At 53.3% G+C, this 14,605-nt stretch overlaps 1 protein-coding gene across 1 annotated transcript in view; it reads left to right on the top strand.

The window, feature by feature from the left end:
* Positions 1 to 14,605, top strand: part of LOC144609303 (uncharacterized) — a 64,577-nt gene that overhangs the window by 47,858 nt on the left and 2,114 nt on the right. Inside the window, exons 13-15 of the mRNA XM_078427734.1 lie at positions 3,464 to 3,567; positions 4,718 to 4,844; positions 9,265 to 9,388. Coding sequence (XP_078283860.1) covers positions 3,464 to 3,567; positions 4,718 to 4,844; positions 9,265 to 9,388 — 355 coding nt within the window. The remainder of the gene's footprint in view (positions 1 to 3,463; positions 3,568 to 4,717; positions 4,845 to 9,264; positions 9,389 to 14,605) is intronic.

The raw sequence follows: 14,605 nt of genomic DNA, 5'->3' as shown, positions 1-14,605 counted from the left end.
TTGGAAAGAAAATGTCCATGAATCTGGAGGTGGGTGTTTTCATGCTTCTGTACCTCTTGCCTGACGGGAGAAGAGGGGGGGGGAAGGTGTAAATGAGGTGAGCCTGGTCCTTGATTATGCCGGTGGCCTTGCCGAGGCAGCGTCAAGTGTGGATGGAGTCGAAGGATGGAAGGTTAGTTTACAACTCTGCCATTGGGTGGAGCTGTTCCCAAACCGCGCGGTGATGCGTCCCAATAAAATGCTTTCTGCGGCGCGCCTGTAGAAGTTGGTGAGGGGCGTTGGGGACGTGTCAAACTTCCTACGCCTTCGAAGGAAGTCGAAGCCTCGGTGGTGCATTCTTGCCCATTGCTTCGATGTGGCTGGTCCAGAACATGTTGCTGATGCCAATAGACAATAGGTGCAGGAGGAGACCCTTCGAGCCTGTACGCACCGCCATTCAATGCGATCATGGCTGATCATTCTCAATCAGTACCCCGTTCCTGCCTTCTCCCCGTACCCCCTGACTCCGCTATCCTTAAGAGCTCTATCTAGCTCTCTCTTGAATGCATTCAGAGAATTGGCCTCCACTGCCTTCTGAGGCAGAGAATTCCACAGATTCACAACTCTCTGACTGAAAAAGTTTCTCCTCATCTCAGTTCTAAATGGCCTCTACCCCTTATTCTTAAACTGTGGCCCCTTGTTCTGGACTCCCCCAACATTGGGAAGATGTTTCCTGCAAGAGTCAAGTCAAGTTTATTTGTCACATACACGTACACGATGTGCAGTGATCAGCTTCAGGAGTTGGCCAGACAGCCCCTTGTGTCTTCTGTGCAATTCACTGCGATCATTTGATCATCTGTGGGGCAGGCAGCATCTCTGGAGAGAAGGCCCTTCTTATACCTGTCTTATTCTATTTTAGCTAGTTTTTATTTTCTATTCTCTTTAATGACTGTTTTTAAATTCCTTTTAATTGCTCTTTAATGTTTTATGCAGAGCACTTTGAATTGCCTTGTTGCTGAAATGTGCTATATAAATAAACTTGCCTTGCCTTCTTCAGACTTGACCCGAAAGGTGTCTGGGTGTCCTAGTGCATCTGTCACTGAAAGGAAGCACGCAGGTACAGCAGGCAGTGAAGAAAGCCAATGGCATGTTGGCCTTCATAACCAGAGGAGTTGAGTATAGGAGCAAAGAGGTCCTTCTGCAGTTGTACAGGGCCCTAGTGAGACCGCACCTGGAGTACTGTGTGCAGTTGTACAGGGCCCTAGTGAGACCGCACCTGGAGTACTGTGTGCAGTTGTACAGGGCCCTAGTGAGACCGCACCTGGAGTACTGTGTGCAGTTGTACAGGGCCCTAGTGAGACCGCACCTGGAGTACTGTGTGCAGTTGTACAGGGCCCTAGTGAGACCGCACCTGGAGTACTGTGTGCAGCTTTGGTCTCCAAATTTGAGGAAGGATATTCTTGCTATTGAGGGCGTGCAGCGTAGATTTACTAGGTTAATTCCCGGAATGGCGGGACTGTCGTATGTTGAAAGACTGGAGCGACTAGGCTTGTATACACTGGAATTTAGACGGATGAGAGGGGATCTTATCGAAACGTATACGATTATCAAGGGGTTGGACACGTTAGAGGCAGGAAACATGTTCCCAATGTTGGGGGAGTCCAGAACCAGGGGGTCACACAGTTTAAGAATAAGGGGTCGGCCATTTAGAACGGAGATGAGGAAAAACTTTTTCAGTCAGAGAGTTGTGAATCTGTGGAATTCTCTGCCTCAGAAGGCAGTGGAGGCCAATTCTCTGAATGCATTCAAGAGAGAGCTAGATAGAGCTCTTAAGGATAGCGGAGTCAGGGGGTATGGGGAGAAGGCAGGAACGGGTTACTGATTGAGAATGATCAGCCGTGATCACATTGAATGGCGGTGCGTACAGGCTCGAAGGGCCGAATGGCCTCCTCCTGCACCTATTGTCTATTGTCTATAACAACAGGTGACTCTGTTTAAAGGCTCGCTGTCCTCCTCTGTGCCAAGAACGTGAGTTATTTGTCATCTCATACGCCGAGCTAGTCACAGATATCTCTGAGAAGGCAAAGGTTTATCTGAGTGACCATCCTTGCAGGTAGCTGCGTGATTTAACGCTCCTAAGTTAGCCTCAGCATCTCTCCAAAACAACGAATTGCTTTCCAAAGTAAGGCTTGACATAGAAACATAGAAACATAGAAACATAGAAAATAGGTGCAGGAGTAGGCCATTCGGCCCTTCGAGCCTGTACGCACCGCCATTCAATATGATCATGGCTGATCATCCAGCTCCGTATCCCGTACCTGCCTTCTCTCCATACCCCCTGACCCCTTTAGCCACAAGGGCCGCATCTAACTCCCTCTTAAATATAGCCAATGAACTGGCCTCAACTACCTTCTGTGGCAGAGAATTCCACAGACTCACCACTCTCTGTGTGAAAAAAAACTTTCTCATCTCGGTCCTAAAAGACTTCCCCCTTATCCTTAAACTGTGACCCCTTGTTCTGGACTTCCCCAACATCGGGAACAATCTTCCCGCATCTAGCCTGTCCTACCCCTTAAGAATTTTGGAAGTTTCTATAAGATTCCCCCCTCAATCTTCTAAATTCCAGCGAGTACAAGCCGAGTCTATCCAGTCTTTCTTCATAGCGCGGCACGGTAGCGCAGCGGTAGAGTTGCTGCTTTACAGCGAATGCAGCGCCGGAGACTCGGGTTCGATCCTGACTACGGGTGCTGCACTGTAAGGAGTTTGTACGTTCTCCCCGTGACCTGCGTGTGTTTTCTCCGAGATCTTCGGTTTCCTCCCACACTCCAAAGACGTACAGGTATGTAGGTTAATTGGCTGGGTAAATGTAAAAATTGTCCCTAGTGGGTGTAGGATATTGTTAATGTACGGGGATTGCTGGGCGGCACGGACTTGGTGGGCCGAAAAGGCCTGTTTCCGGCTGTATATATATGATATGATATGATGATGATATGAAAAGTCCTGCCGTCCCAGGGATCAATCTGGTGAACCTTCTCTGTACTCCCTCTATGGCAAGAATGTCTTTCCTCAGATTAGGAGACCAAAACTGTACGCAATACTCCAGGTGCGGTCTCACCAATGCCCTGTACAACTGCAGCAGAACCTCCCTGCTCCTATACTCAAATCCCCTCGCTATGAATGCCAACATACCATTTGCTTTCTTCACTGCCTGCTACACATGTGGTGTGGGAAGGAACTGCAGATGCTGGCTTACACAAAAGATAGACACAAAATGCTGGAGGAACTCGGCGGGACAGGCAGCATCTCTGGAGAGAAGGAATGGATCACGTTTCGGGTCGAGACCCTTCTTCGTGTAGTGCTTGCTGTTAATTTTGATGGCAGGCATGCATATATATGGCCGTTAGCTGACAACTCCATTTCAGCTGACACAGTCAGTTTAACCCTTGCATTGCACAAGTTTAATCACAGTATATTTTGGTTCCAGACGATACGCTATCAAACGATAAGGAGGAAAATAAGGCAGACCCTCTGACGACAAGTGGAGGAGACTTGGAGGGAAAGGAACTGGAAACACAGACAATCGAGAAGGTAGGTGGCTCAAAATGGTGGCAAGTAGTTTTGATGGTTCAATCTTGAAGTGGACATTCCCAATTACTCCAGCGAACGATATCTCCCCCTCTCCAGTTTTTTCCCCCCCTTTTTAGGTGCACTTTCACAAGCAATCAGACACAGAGGGCCTTAACTCGAGAAGAGTTGAGACTGCCTTGGTTAGTGGCTCGAGACCAGCAAGTTAGCCCCGTGGTTCTGACGCCGTGACCTTAGTTTAGAGATACAGCGTGGAAACAGGCCCTTCGGCCCACCGGGTCCGCGCCGACCAGCGATCCCCGCACACTAACACTATCCCACACCCACCAGGGACAATGTTTACATTTACCAAGCCAATTAACCTACAAACCTGCACGTCTTTGGAGTGTGGGAGGAAACCGAAGATCTCGGAGAAAACCCACGCAGGTCACAGGGGGAACGTACAAACTCCGTACAGACGGCGCCCGTAGTCGGGATGGAACCCGGGTCTCCGGCGCTGCATTCGCTGTAAGGTGGCAACTCTGCTGCTGTGCCACCGTGCAGTCCTTACCTAGAGTGCTATCTGTGCATCTGTAGCAGGCTCTCCCTTTGAACAGGCGGGTTTCATCTGGGTATGCCAGCTTCATCCCACATTCCAAAGATGTAGGATAATTGGCCCTCTGTACGTTGCCAACATGTGTAGGGAGTGGATGAGAAAGTGGGGCAACATAGAAATGGTGCGAACGGCTGATCGATGGCCATTATGGACTCGGTGGGCCAAAGGGCCTGTTGTGCTATATCTTTTATTCCTGATTCAAACCGTCCCAATATAAAACTCAATGAAGCAACACAATTTGGTGGGCCGAAGGGCCTGTTTCCATGCTGTATCTGTAAACTTAACAATGTTTGGGAGCCATTGCCCCGCCAAGTTAGACACAAAACGATGGAGTAACTCGGCGGGTCAGGCAGCATCTCTGGAAAGAAGGAATGGGCGACGTTTTGGGCCGAGACCCTTCTTCAGACTGAGAGTCAGGGGAGAGGGGAACTAGAGACATGGAAAGGTAAAGGTGTGAAAAAGCAAATGGTGACCAAGAAAATGTAGAATGGTTCATTGTTGGGAGTGTTGGTCAAACCAAATTCATTTTTCTCACGAGTTCTCGTTTGTCTGCTCAAGGCTGAGGTAAAGGAGGATGCGAAGGTTATCGAAGAAGTAAATGAGAAGGTGATGGAAATTGCAGAAGAGCTGAGTCGAGAAACAAAAGAGACCCACGTGGGAAAACACAAGGAGATAACCAAATCAGGTAATGAAGCAATATCCTTTCTTGGACCTCACAACTTTCCTTTGCCTTCCATCTAGCAAATTATTTTGGTGTGGTAACGTCCATTTAATATAAATGTATGTTATAGACAATAGGTGCAGGAGGAGGCCATTTTAGTAAACCCTGTAAAGCGCCATTGAGTGTTAGAAAAGCGCTATATAAATGTAATGCATTATTATTATTATTATTATTATTATTCGGGCCTTCGAGCCAGCACCACCATTCAATGTGATCATGGCTGATCATTCTCAATCAGTACCCCGTTCCTGCCCTCTCCCCATACCCCCTGACTACGCTATCCTTAAAAGCTCTATCTAGCTCTCTCTTGAGTGCATTCAGAGAATTGGCCTCCACTGCCTTCTGAGGCAGAGAATTCCACAGATTCACAACTCTGACTGAAAATGTTTCTCCTCATCTCAGTTCTAAATAGCCTACCCCTTATTCTTAAACTGTGGCCCCTGGTTCTGGACTCCCCCAACATTGGGAACATGTTTCCTGCCTCTAACGTGTCCTACCCCTTAATAATCTTATACGTTTCGATAAGATCTCCTCTCATCCTTCTAAATTCCAGTCTCTCTGACTGAAAAAGTTTTTCCTCATCTCAGTTCTAAATGGCCTACCCCTTATTCTTAAACTGTGGCCCCTGGTTCTGGACTCCCCCAACATCGGGAACATGTTTCCTGCCTCTAACGTGTCCAACCCCTTAATAATCTTATACGTTTCGATGAGATCCCCTCTCATCCTTCTAAATTCCAGTGGATACAAGCCTAGTCGCTCCAGTCTTTCAACATATGACAGTCCCGCCATTCCGGGAATTAACCTAGTAAACCTACGCTGCACGCCTCTCAATAGCAAGAATATCCTTCCTCTAATTTGAGACCAAAACTTATCTTTCAGAAGTGCGGAGAAATTGTAGTCTGATTTTGTGAGCTTGCACTTCTTGCAGCTCTGTAAGAAGGGGCAGTTTTGCTCAGTTTTCAGAGACCCTCAATGTATGGAAATTCAGCCCAGAGTCATAGAATCATGCACCACTTAACAAGCCCTTCGGCCAACTCGTCTATGGGGACCAGGATGCCCCAACTATATGCTAATCTCATTGCCCCAGGTTTGGCCCATCTTATACACTAAAACTCTCGTTTGTTTGTTTGTTTGTTTGTTCCTGAACTGCAGCCAAAACAGTGCACGATAGCGCGACAATTTCAGGCCCACCTTACTCACCGTCGCCCCTTTGGTGCTAATGGAAGAAGTTTCATGAAATCGGTGTCATATTTTAAAAGTTATACACATTTTAGATCTATCTCCTAGAGAGGGAGGGAGGGACGGGGAGGAGGGAGAATAAGGGGGGGTTGAGGGGGGATGGAGTGGGGGAGAGGGGGCGGGGAGGGAATGAGAGGGTGAGGAGGGGAGGGCGGGAGGGGTAGGGAGGAGGGGAGGGGCGATTGAGGGGGAAGGAGAGGGTCCTGCACCAATGCAGGAGAGGTTTGGCCCCAACAGGTCCACTTGGTCTAGTAATAACCCTCTAAATCTTTCCTATCCACCTACCTTGTCCCAAATCTGTACATTATTAAAACTCTCATCTTGTTTGTTCCCCACTTCCCGTATGTTTTTTCCGTTTGTTTGTCCCGTGGTCGTTTCTTTGTGCGGTTTTCATCCAGAAAGAAACGATACATGATAGCGCAATACCTTTCGGCCCACCCTACTCGCCATTCCCCCGCGGTCTGAATAAATCCACTTTTGTTACTTTGTAAAAAACAATTAACCTAATAAACTTTAAGAAATGCGCTCCCTCCCCCCTCTCTCCCCTCCCCCCTCTCTCCCTCCCCCCTCTCTCCCTCCCCCCTCCTCCTCCCCCCCTCACCCTCCCCCCTCTCTCCCTCCCCCCTCTCTCCCTCCCCCCTCTCTCCCTCCCCCCCTCACTCCCTCCCCCCCCTCTCTCCCTCCCCCCCTCCCCCCGTCTCTCCCTCCCCCTCTCTCCCTCCCCCTCTCTCCCTCCCCCCTCTCTCCCTCCCCCCTCTCTCCCTCCCCCCACATCTCCTCCCCCTCTCTCCCTCCCCTCTCCCTCCCTCCACCCTCCCCCTCTCTCCCTCCCCACACTCTCCCACCCCCCTCTCTCTCCCTCCCCCCTCTCTCCCTCCCCCCTCTCTCCCTCCCCCCTCTCTCCCTCCCCCCTCTCTCCCTCCCCCCTCTCCCTCCCCTCTCTCCCTCCCCCCTCTCTCCCTCCCCCCTCTCTCCTCCCCCCTCTCTCCCTCCCCCCTCTCTCCCTCCCCCCTCTCTCCCTCCCCCTCTCTCACCCTCCCCCCCTCTCTCCCTCCCCCTCTCTCCCTCCCCCTCTCTCCCTCCCCCCTCTCTCCCTCCCCCTCTCTCCCTCCCCCCTCTCTCCCTCCCCCCTCTCTCCCTCCCCCCTCTCTCCCTCCCCCCTCTCTCCCTCCCCCCTCTCTCCCTCCCCCCTCTCTCCCTCCCCCCTCTCTCCCTCCCCCCTCTCCCCTCCCCCCTCTCCCTCCCCCTCTCTCCCTCCCCCCTCTCCCTCCCCCCTCTCTCCCTCCTCTCCCTCCCCCCTCTCCCTCCCCCCTCTCTCCCTCCCCCCTCTCTCCCTCCCCCCTCTCTCCCTCCCCCTCTCTCCCTCCCCCCTCTCTCCCTCCCCCCTCTCTCCTCCCCCCTCTCTCCTCCCCCTCTCTCCCTCCCCCCTCTCTCCCTCCCCTCTCTCCCTCCCCCCTCTCTCCCTCCCCCCTCTCTCCCTCCCCCCTCTCTCCCTCCCCCCTCTCTCCCTCCCCCCTCCCTCCCTCCCCCCTCCCTCCCCCCCTCTCCCTCCCCCCCTCACTCCCCCCCTCTCCCCCCTCTCTCCCCCCTCATCTCCCCCCTCTCTCCCCCCTCTCTCCCCCCTCTCCCCCCTCTCTCCCCCCTCTCTCCCCCCTCTCTCCCCCCTCTCTCCCCCCTCTCTCCCCCCTCTCTCCCCCCCTCTCTCCCCCCCCTCTCTCCCCCCCTCTCTCCCCCCTCTCTCCCCCCCTCTCTCCCCCCCTCTCTCCCCCCTCTCTCCCCCCCCTCTCTCCCCCCCTCTCTCCCCCCCTCTCTCCCCCCCCTCTCTCCCCCCCTCTCTCCCCCCCCTCTCTCCCCCCTCTCTCCCCCCCTCTCTCCCCCCTCTCTCCCCCCCTCTCTCCCCCCCTCTCTCCCCCCCCTCTCTCCCCCCCTCTCTCCACCCTCTCTCCCCCCCTCTCTCCCCCCCCTCTCTCCCCCCTCTCTCCCCCCCTCTCTCCCCCCCTCCTCTCCCCCCCCTCTCTCCCCCCCTCTCTCCCCCCCTCTCTCCCCCCCTCTTCCCCCCCTCTCTCCCCCCCTCTCTCCCCCCCTCTCTCCCCCCCTCTCTCCCCCCTCTCTCCCCCCCTCTCTCCCCCCCTCTCTCCCCCCCTCTCTCCCCCCCTCTCTCCCCCCTCTCTCCCCCCCTCTCTCCCCCCTCTCTCCCCCCCTCTCTCCCCCCTCTCCTTCTCCTCCTCTCTCTCCCTTCCCCCTCTCTCTCTCTCTTTCCCTCCCCCCTCCCTCCCTTTCTTCTCCCCTCCCTCCCTCTCTCTCCCCACTCTCTCACTCTTCCCCTCTCTCTCTCTTTTCATCCCTCTCTCTCTCTCTCTTTTCATCTATCTCTCTCTTTTCTCTCTCTCTCTCTCTCTCTCTTTTCATCTCTCTCTATCTCTCTTTTCATCTCTCTCTTTCATCTCTCTCTTTCATCTCTCTTTTCATCTCTCTCTCTCTCTCTCTCTCTCTCTCTCTCACTCACTCACTCACTCACTCACTCCCTCTCTCTATCTCTATCTCTCTCTATCTCTCTCTATCTCTCTCTATCTCTCTATCTCTCTCTCTCGCTCTCTCTTTTCCTCTCTCTCTCTCTATCTATCTCTCTCTCTCTCTTTTCATCTCTCTGCCCAAAGTCTAATTATAATATACATTGTTTGGGCTTCCAGTTAAGTATGGGCTTGTATACACTGAATTTAGAAGGATGAGGGGGGGTCTTATTGAAACATATAAGATAATTAGGGGATTGGACGCATTAGAGGCAGGAAACATGTTCCCAATGTTGGGGGAGTCCAGAACAAGGGGCCACAGTTTAAGAATAAGGGTAGGCCATTTAGAACGGAGATGAGGGAGAACTTTTTCAGTCAGAGAGTGGTGAAGGTGTGGAATTCTCTGCCTCAGAAGGCAGTGGAGGCCAGTTCGTTGGATGCTTTCAAGAGAGAGCTGGATAGAGCTCTTAAGGATAGCGGAGTGAGGGGGTATGGGGAGAAGGCAGGAACGGGGTACTGATTGAGAGTGATCAGCCATGATCGCATTGAATGGCGGTTCTGGCTCGAAGGGCTGTATGGCCTACTCCTGCACCCATTGTCTATTGTCTATTGTTGTTGCCTTCTTTCTCAAACAGGCTATCACCTGATTGTGAGTAACCTGGATTCCTCCAGGAGCTTTAGTGAGCTCCAGGTTGCCATCATCCGCTTCTTCACATGGAAAGGACTGTCGATCACTTCAATTGGGATCAAGAAATCCAGGTAGGGAAAGTCCCGTGTTACGCTGGTTTCTTCTCTCTCTCTCGCTCTCTTTTCACCCCTCTCTCTTTTGGATAGATTGGGCGAGTGGGCAAATGCATGGCGGATGCAGTATGATGTGGATAAATGTGAGGTTATCCACTTTGGCGGCAAGAACAGGAAAGCAGAGTATTACCTGAATGGTGACCGATTAGGAGAAGGGGAGATGCAACGTGACCTGGGTGTCGTGGTGCACCAGTCATTGAAAACAAGCGTGCAGGTGCAGCAGGCAGTGAAGAAAGCGAATGGTATGTTGGCATTCATAGCAAGAGGATTTGAGTTTAGGAACAGGGAGGTTCTGCTGCAGTTGTACAGGGCATTGGTGAGACCGCACCTGGAGTATTGTGTACAGTTTTGGTCTCCTAATCTGAGGAAAGACGTTCTTGCCATAGAGGGAGTACAGATTGATCCCTGGGATGGCGGGACTTTCATATGAAGAAAGACTGGATAGACTCGGCTTGTACTCGCTGGAATTTAGAAGACTGAGGGGGGATCTTTTAGAAACATATAAAATTCTTAAGGGGTTGGAGAGGCTAGATGCGGGAAGATTGTTCCCGATGTTGGGGAAGTCCCAGAACCAGGGGGTCACAGCTTAAGGATAAGGGGGAAGTCTTTTAGGACCGAGATGAGAAAACATTTCTTCACACAGAGAGTGGTGAGTCTGTGGAATTCTCTGCCACAGAAGGTAGTTGAGGCCAGTTCATTGGCTATATTTAAGAGGGAGTTAGATGTGGCCCTTGTGGCTAAAGGGATCAGGGGGTATGGAGAGAAGGCAGGTACAGGTTACTGAGCTGGATGATCAGCCATGATCATATTGAATGGCGGTGCGTACAGGCTCGAAGGGCCGAATGGCCTACTCCTGCACCTATTTTCTATGTTTCTGTGTCCTTCAACAGCCAGAGCAAGTAATGATTTTGAAAAAAGACACAAAGTGCTGGAGTAACTCAGCGAGTCAGGCAGCATCTCGGGAGATCATGGGGAGGTGACGTTCCAAGTTGGGACCTTTCTTCTTTTACCCACACTGCTGCAGTGCAGCTCAAAGATAAAGGCATATAAAGGCTACCGAGTGCCATCTGGCACCTTGGCCACTGCTAAATTTCAAGTGGCTATCCCAAATGGATTGAACAAGAATAAGTTAAGTTTTCGGTCAGGACCCTTAGAGTCATAGAGTGATGTAGGTATGTAGTAAAGGTATGTAGGTTAATTGGCTGGGTAAATGTAAAAATTGTCCCTAGTGTGTGTAGGATAGTGTTAATGTACGGGGATCGCTGGGCGGCGCGGACCCGGTGGGCCGAAAAGGCCTGTTTCCGCGCTGTATATATATGATATGATATATATGATACAGCGTGGAAACAGGCCCTTCGGCCCAACTCGCCCACATCGGCCAACATGTCCCAGCTGCACTAGTCCCACCTGTCCCTATCTATGTACCTGTCTAACTGTTTCTTAAACAATGGGATAGTCTCCAAATTTGAGGAAGGATAATTCTTGCTATGGAGGGCGTGCAGCGTAGGTTCACTAGGTTAATTCCCGGAATGGCGGGACTGTCGTATGTTGAAAGGCTGGAGCGATTGGGCTTGTATACACTGGAATTTAGAAGGATGAGGGGGGATCTTATTGAAACATATAAGATAATTAGGGGTTTGGACACATTAGAGGCAGGAAACATGTTCCCAATGTTGGGGGAAGTCCAGAACAAGGGGCCACAGTTTAAGAATAAGGGGTAGGCCATTTAGAACGGAGATGAGGAAGAACTTTTTCAGTCAGAGAGTGGTGAAGGTGTAGAATTCTCTGCCTCAGAAGGCAGTGGAGGCCAGTTCGTTGGATGCTTTCAAGAGAGAGCTGGATAGAGCTCTTAAGGATAGCGGAGTGAGGGGGTATGGGGAGAAGGCAGGAACGGGTACTGATTGAGAGTGATCAGCCATGATCGCATTGAATGGCGGTGCTGGCTCGAAGGGCTGAATGGCCTACTCCTGCACCTATTGTCTATTGTCTATAGTCCCAGCCTCAACTACCACCTCTGGCAGCTCGTTCCACACACCCACCACCCTTTATGTGAAAAAGTTACCCCTTACATTCCTATTAAATTGTTTCCCCTTCACCTTAAACCTATGTTCTCTGGTCCTTGATTCCCCTACTCAGGGCAAGAGACTCTGTGCGTCTACCCGATCTATTCCTCTCATGATTTTGTACACCTCTATAATATAAGAAAATAACTGCAGATGCTGGTACAAATCGAAGGTATTTATTCACAAAATGCTGGAGTAACTCAGCAGGTCAGGCAGCATCTCAGGAGAGAGGGAATGGGTGACGTTTCAGGTCGAGACCGTTCTTCAGACTGATGTCAGGGGGGGCGGGACAAAGGAAGGATATAGGTGGAGACAGGAAGATAGAGGGAGATCTGGGAAGGAGGAGGGGAAGAGAGGGACAGAGGAACTATCTAAAGTTGGAGAAGTCGACGTTAATACCACTGGGCTGCAAGCTGCCCAGGCGAAATATGAGGTGCTGTTCCTCAATTTCCGGTGGGCCTCACTATGGCACTGGAGGAGGCCCATGACAGACTGGGAATGGGAGGGGGAGTTGAAGTGCTCGGCCACCGGGAGATCAGGTTGGTTAAGGCGGACCGAGCTCAGGTGTTGAGCGAAGCGATCGCCGAGCCTGCGTTGGTTTCGCCGATGTAAAGAGGTTGACATCTAGAGCAGCGGATGCAATAGATGAGGTTGGAGGAGGTGCAGGTGAACCTCTGCCTCACCTGGAAAGACCGTTTGGGTCTTGGATGGAGTTGAGGGGGGAGGTAAAGGGACAGGTGTTGCATCTCGTGCGGTTGCAGGGGAAAGTGCCCGGGGATGGGGTGGTTTGGGGTGGGGAAGGGACGAGTGGACCAGGGAGTTACGGAGGGAACGGTCTCTGCGGAACGCAGAGAGGGGAGGGGATGGTGACGGAAATGTTGGCGGATGATTTGTTGGATCCGCTGGCTGACACCTCTATAAGATCACCCCTCATCCTCCTGCGCTCCAAGGAGTAGAGTCCCAGCCTGCTCAACCTCTCCCTGTAGCTCATGCCTTCTCGTCCTTGATCAACTTCTCTGTACCCTTCTTCAAACTGATTGACGGGGTGGGGTTAGAAAAGCAAGCTGGAATAAAGGAGGGCAGGACAAAGCCTGAAGAAGGGTCCTGACCCGAAACGTCACCCACCCATGTCCTCCAGAGATGACCCGCTGAGTTACTCCAGCACTGCGGGTTTTTCTTTTTGTAATGCAGCATCTGCAGTTCATTCATTCTGCAGGTAACGATTAGTATCATATCATATCATATCTATACAGCCGGAAACAGGCCTTTTCGGCCCTCCAAGTCCGTGCCGCCCAGCGATCCCCGCACATTAACACTATCCTACACCCACTAGGGACAATTTTTACATTTACCCAGACCAATTAACCTACATACCTGTACGTCTTGGAGTGTGGGAGAAACCGAAGATCTCGGACAAAACCCACGCAGGTCACGGGGAGAACGTACAAAATCCTTACAGTGCAGCACCCGTAGTCAGGATCGAACCTGAGTCTCCGGCGCTGCATTCGCTGTAAAACAGCAACTCTACCGCTGCGCTACCGTGCCGCCCTTAGATCTCCTTACCCGAGGATTATTTGTGACCTTACTTGCATTTAATTGAAAAGCAGCTGATTTCTACAATGATGCCATGATGGATTTGAATTCTCTTCTCTCATGGCTTGCAGCTCCCAACAATCAACAGCCCTGCTGTATACGATTCACCCCGAGGCACTGCCGAAGTCGATCAAAAAAAATTTGGCATGGAGTGTCATTAAAAAACTAGACCAAGTGAACCCATTGGGCCCAAGCCTCTAATTGCATTGGTGCAGCACCCCCTCCTCCTCCTCCTCCTCCTCCTCCTCCCCCTCTCCCTCCCCCTCTCCCTCCCCCTCTCCCTCCCCCTCTCCCTCCCCCTCTCCCTCCCCCTCTCCCTCCCCCTCTCCCTCCCCCTCTCCCTCCCCCTCTCCCTCCCCCTCTCCCTCCCCCTCTCCCTCCCCCTCTCCTCCCCCTCTCCCTCCCCCTCTCCCTCCCCCTCTCCTCCCCCTCTCCTCCCCCTCTCCCTCCCCTCTCCCTCCCCCTCTCCCTCCCCCTCACCCTCCCCCTCCCCCTCTCCCTCCCCTCTCCCTCCCCCTCCCCTTCTCCTCTCCCTCCTCCCCTCTCCCTCCTCTCCTCCCCTCCCCCTTCCCCCCCACTCCATCCCTCCCCCCTTCCCCCCACTCCATCCCTCCCCCTTCCCCCCCACTCCATCCCCCTTAACCCCCCTTATCCTCCCTCCTCCTCCCCCTCTTCCCCTCCTCCTCCCCCTCCCCCTCTCCCTCCTCCTCTCCCTCCCCCTCTCCCTTCCTCCTCCTCTCCCTCCCCTCCTCCCTTCTCCCTCCCCTCCTCCCTTCTCCATCCCCCTCAGCCTCCCTCCCCTCCACCCCCCCTCCCTCCACCCCCTCTACGTCCCCCTTTCCCTTCCCCTTTTCCCTCCCCCTCTCCCACCCCCTCTCTCGCCCACTCTCCCTCCCCCTTTCCCTCCCCCTCTCCCTCCCCCACTCCCTCCCCCTCTCCCTCCCTCTTCCTCCCCCTCCTCTCTCGCCTCTCCCTCCTCCCCCTCCTCTCACCCCCTCCTCTCGCCTCCCTCTCCTCTCTCCTCCCCCTCCCCCTCCTCTCACCTCCCTCTCCTCTCGCCTCTCCCCCTCCCCCTCCTCTCACCTCCCCTCCCCTCTCTCACCTCCCCCTCCTCTCACCTCCCCTCCCCTTCTCCCTCTCACCTCCCCCTCCTCTCCCTCCTCCTCCCCCCTCCTCCTCTCCCTCCTCCTCTCCCTCCTCCTCCTCTCCCTCCTCCTCCTCTCCCTCCTCCTCCTCTCCCTCCTCCTCTCCCTCCTCCTCTCCCTCCTCCTCTCCCTCCTCCTCTCCCTCCTCCTCTCCCTCCTCCCCTCCCTCCTCCTCCCCTCCTCCTCCCCCTCTTCCCCTCCCTCCTCCCCTCCCTCCTCCTCCCCTCCCTCCTCCCCTCCCTCCTCCCCTCCCCTCCTCCTCTCCCTCCTCCTCTTCCCCTCCTCTTCCCCTCCTCTTCCCTCCTCTTCCCTCCTCTTCCCCTCCTCCTCTCCCTCCTCCTCTCCCTCCTCCTCTCCCTCCCCCTCCCCTCCCC

This window comes from Rhinoraja longicauda, chromosome 34, assembly GCF_053455715.1.
Source record: "Rhinoraja longicauda isolate Sanriku21f chromosome 34, sRhiLon1.1, whole genome shotgun sequence".
Lineage (NCBI taxonomy): Eukaryota > Metazoa > Chordata > Chondrichthyes > Rajiformes > Arhynchobatidae > Rhinoraja > Rhinoraja longicauda.
Note: the sequence above shows the minus strand (reverse complement) of the source record. Positions and strands in the feature narration are given on the sequence as shown.